Source organism: Sinocyclocheilus rhinocerous, unplaced genomic scaffold, assembly GCF_001515625.1.
Source record: "Sinocyclocheilus rhinocerous isolate Xijiao unplaced genomic scaffold, SAMN03320098_v1.1 scaffold340, whole genome shotgun sequence".
Taxonomy (NCBI): domain Eukaryota; kingdom Metazoa; phylum Chordata; class Actinopteri; order Cypriniformes; family Cyprinidae; genus Sinocyclocheilus; species Sinocyclocheilus rhinocerous.
Genome location: NW_015670980.1, coordinates 1,110,421 through 1,115,018, shown reverse-complemented (window position 1 = coordinate 1,115,018; position 4,598 = coordinate 1,110,421). Strand labels below are relative to the sequence as shown.

At 37.7% G+C, this 4,598-nt stretch overlaps 1 protein-coding gene across 1 annotated transcript in view; it reads right to left on the bottom strand.

Annotated features, from left to right (window-relative positions):
* The window catches only part of LOC107734488 (kalirin-like), a gene marked incomplete at its 3' end in the record, with an annotated part of 179,489 nt that overhangs the window by 13,802 nt on the left and 161,089 nt on the right, over positions 1-4,598 (bottom strand). Inside the window, exon 17 of the mRNA XM_016546460.1 lies at positions 789-1,007. Coding sequence (XP_016401946.1) covers positions 789-1,007 — 219 coding nt within the window. The remainder of the gene's footprint in view (positions 1-788; positions 1,008-4,598) is intronic.

Here is a 4,598-nt window from a genome sequence, read left to right as displayed (position 1 = left end):
TCCTTGCTATTTCCTCACTGAAAAGGATCGGGGATCTTCAGGCACTCTCTGTTTCGTGGAGTTTGCTCCAGGCATGGATAGGGCATTCCTTTACCCGAGGCCGGGTATGTCCCTAAGGTGCCCACTTCTTCACCAGGGCCCATAGTACTTCAGGCATACACATTCTGTTGACTATAAGTAACGTTGCACCTACATATCTACTGACTCTCATTAGAGTATTAGTAGAGTATTAGTAGACTGGTAGGGTTAGGGTTAGAATAAGTTGACATGTATTTGCAAAGTTACTTACAGTCAGTAGAATGTCTGTTGCGATGCCATCACAATAAAGAGTAATGTTCTAATGAGAGTTTGTTGATGTGTAGGTGCAAAGTTACTTTTTGTAGACAGAATGTTCACAAGGGACCATCAAAATAAAGTGTCACCGAAATAACTGACTTAAAACCATTTTTTAGCTGGTGAAAATACTAGCGTTCTAATAATTTTGGCCACCACTGTATATTAAAAATAAAATATACTGAATTTAATATCAAATAATATTCAACAGTTAAAATTGTAATCAAGTACTTTACACGTGCTTTAGTTTGCAGTTAGTTGGAAGTACACTACAAGTGCGCATTCAACACAATAAAGCACACACTTTTTCACATTGGTAATGTGCCACTGAAACTAATCTTGGGACACCTGGCTGTCTTTTGTAGTACTGTAAGTCTTCTAGGGTTGTATCAGCCATGGTGAAGTGATGCAGAAGCCAGGAGGATCAGCTGATATGTGTGTGTGTTTCTCATCACCTGTTCTGATGTCTTGTAGAAGGCCACGGAGGCGTTGACCAGCTTGAGTCTGTCCTCCATTTTCAGCATGAGCTGCTGCCAGTGTACTGCCACCTTCTCAGCACAGCTGCGGATGGCCTCAGGGTCGAAGTGTCCGGCCTGTAACACGATCTCGGCCTTCTGCTGCACCTGCAGAGCGCTCTGATGGGTCTTCTGAAGAGAGTTGGCGTGGAACAAAGACTACAGGGAGAGAAGAGAGAGAGAGAACAACAAGTTAAATATACCTTAGCCTGGAGGTCGACAGCAAAATCAACAAACAGTAACTATGACACTAACCAAGCCACTATCATACAGTGGTGGACCGTAATGAAGCATTTTTGCATACATTCAGATAAAGCATCTGTACACTCTAAAAAATGCTGGGTTAAATACAACCTAGCGCTGGGTAAAATATGGACAAACCCAGTGATTGGGTTGTTTTGACCCAATGGTTGGGTTAAACATTTAACCCAACTGTTGGTTGAAAACAACCCAATCGCTGGGTTTGTCCATATTTAACCCGTACTTTAAAAAATGCTGGGTTAAATATAACCCAGTGCTGGGTTAAAAAAGGGCAGATCCAGTTATTGGGTTGTTTTGACCCAGCGCTTGGGTTAAATGTTTACCCCAACATTTTGGGTAGAAACCCAACCGCTCGGTCAAAACAACCCAATCGCTGGGTCCCTTTTTAACCCAGCATTTTTTAGAGTGTAATTTATCAGGGTTTTTTTTTTTTTTGGATTGCGTAACTTTTACTTTTACAAAACAAAATATTGTACTTTTCACTGCATTACATTTACCGTTTTTTTTGCAATCATTTTGTCACCAATTTCAGAACCTTGATGTCATTTTTCAAAACTCTAGACACAAAAGTCAAAACAGACATTATTTGGACAGGCTGTCCAATGTTCAAAACTTTGCATGTTGCATAGATACGAATCTTTAAAGAAGTCTTGCATTTGCAGAATTATTGGTTCAAATAACTAATTTATCATGACATATAGAAACATTACTTTAGATCACCCACACACAAGATACCCAGAGTTTCACTGTGTACACTCTAAAAAATGCTGGGTTATTTTTTTTTAACCCAATTGCTGGGTTCAGCCAGTTGGGTCATTTTATTGGGTTATTTTTAATATTTTTACCCAGGTGCTGGGTAGTTTTTCTGTAACTAAGTTGCTGGGACATTTTTAACGCTGGGTTATTTTTTTCTAGCCAACTGCTGGGTTGAGCCTGTCTCCGACGAAACAACCCAGCTGCTGAGTTACAGTCAGATCGCGGGCTTTTTGAGTCCTAGGAGAGAGCGGTTCTCAGTGCCACCAATTTGGTGCACTTCTTCAGCGAAATAAAGGTTTGTATAAATTTTATTTCGTTTATTAAGTCTTTACTGTGCTGTATATTATATTATTTTACGCAACGCAACATAAGGACGAGATGTCAGTGTGTCAGCAGCGGTCGCTTCGCACGATGAAAACGCCTTTTGCCTTGCATAACATAAATGTATTTTATTCGTTATAATACTGAGTTTAATTTAATTTGATGTTAAAATATGTTCTCTAATCTCAGTACTGTTTGTTTATAGGCAGGTTTTGGAGTCAGTCACGGCATCTCTCAACTACGAGTGAAACGCGAGGCCGCGGTCTGAAGTTCGCAGTTCCCCGGCAAACTGTAAAGTGATTACAGAGAACGGTTGAATACACTTAAATTAAAATGCTACTTTTAAATGTTACATTTTATGTTTCTAAAATGCTCATTGAATGAGTTTAAATGAGTTTAAATGTATGTAATATTATAAATGATGCTGTATTCACCCAAATAAATGCAATTTGTCTTGTATTTTTTCAATGTGTTCTTGCTTAATAATACATGTTTTTATTATAATCTTTTGATTATTGCTGTTGTCTCTAGTAATTATGTGTGTGATTGTTTAGTTTTTTTGATTTCCAGCCCATTTTAAGGCAGCAAATATGTGACCCTGGAGCACAAAACCAGTCTTAAGTCGCTGGGGTATATTTGTAGCAATAGCCAACAATACATAGTATGGGTCAAAATTATTGATTTTTATTTTATGCCAAAAATCATTAGGATATTAAGTAAAGATCATGTTCCATGAAGATATTTAGTAAATTTCCTACTGTAAATATATCAAAACTTAATTTTTGATTAGTAATATGCATTGCTAAGAACTTCATTTGGACAACTTTAAAGGCGATTTTCTCAATATTTAGATTTTTTTGCACCCTCAGATTCCAGATTTTCAAATAGTTGTATCTCGGCCAAATATTGTCCTATCCTAACAAACCATACATCAATGGAAAGATTATTTATTCAGATTGTGTATAAATCTCAATTTCGAAAAATTTACCCTTATGACTGGTTTTGTGGTCCAGGGTCACATATAATAACTTTTAAACAATAGTTGACTTAAATAAAATGTAATAAACTCTTAAATCACAAGAATTAAAGGAGACAGATAATTAAAAGTAAACAACTATTAGAGTAGATAATTTGAGCATCTTGTATGGGATATCGTCCAGTGGCCCTCCTACTACAGACCGCTGACAGCTTTAGGTTTTCTACAGTCAAACGCCGGCCTGTGTTTTGTCTGCTGGCATTGTCATGATGAAGGAAAATATAAATCTAACTTTAATAGTCAGCTATAGACATTTACTAGCAGAGTTGCGCAGGTAGAACCTCGTCCAAAGCAGGAAATAGAGACCGCTGCCAAGGCCTGTGATGAATGACATGACTACTGTACTGAGAGACACAGACTGATAGCAGAAAGCACGAGTCATTCCTTTGCTTTGCTTGAAAAAATCTTAACACTAAAACGGTTGAGAGTGAATATTGTCTGCCAGAATCTGCCCTTATATCACCAACTTTTCACAGCACTCTCAAAAGAAAAAGCCGTGAATTGCAGTAAAAACAGCGGAGCGGCTCTAGACTGTCTGTGGGTCATAAATCCTTCAGGAGAATGTTATGATCCCTGTGTGAAATTCTATGAATGGACAATTCCTGCTGGATCTGTTTGGAATATCCTCAGAGTAATCACTTCCATACATCCCATGTTAAACTGTATGCTGAGAGCACAGAGAAGGAAGGTTTTTGACTAAAATGCAGACACATTTTATGTTGATAGATGCTGATATGTAAATGTGAATGTGATTTCTGAACATTTTAGACTCCATAGACGATCTTTTTGGACAGGCGAGGGATTTTTAGTGCATTTTTGAGTATGTCTACACAGCACATCAAACTACTCCTGTTTTTCTTTTTCCTTTATATGACCTTTAAAAAAGAACAAGAGAGATTGAAAGAAAGAAAAAGAGAGAGAAAGATGGGGATGTCATTATATTTGTATAATGACAAAGGTATGACATAGGTATTACAAGGAGAAGGTGACTTTTCAGGACATTACCCCATGTCCCCACTTTTCAAAACGCTTTTAAATCACACAGAATGGAGTGTATTGAAAATCTGAAATAGCACAAAGTTTCCTGTAAGGGGTAGGTTTAGGGGTAGGGTTGGTGTAGGACAATAGAATATACGGTCTGTACAGTAGAAAAACCATTAAGCCTATGGGATGTCCCCACTTTTCACAAAAACAAACCTGTGTGTGTGTGTGTGTGTGTGTGTGTGTGCGTTTTTGTGACAAATGAGGACATAAATTTCTATAATAACAAGGGTATGACATAGGTATTACAAGGAGAAGGACTTTTCAGGACATTACCCCATGTCCCCACTTTTCAAAACGCTTATAAATCACACAGAATGGAGTGTATTGAAAAT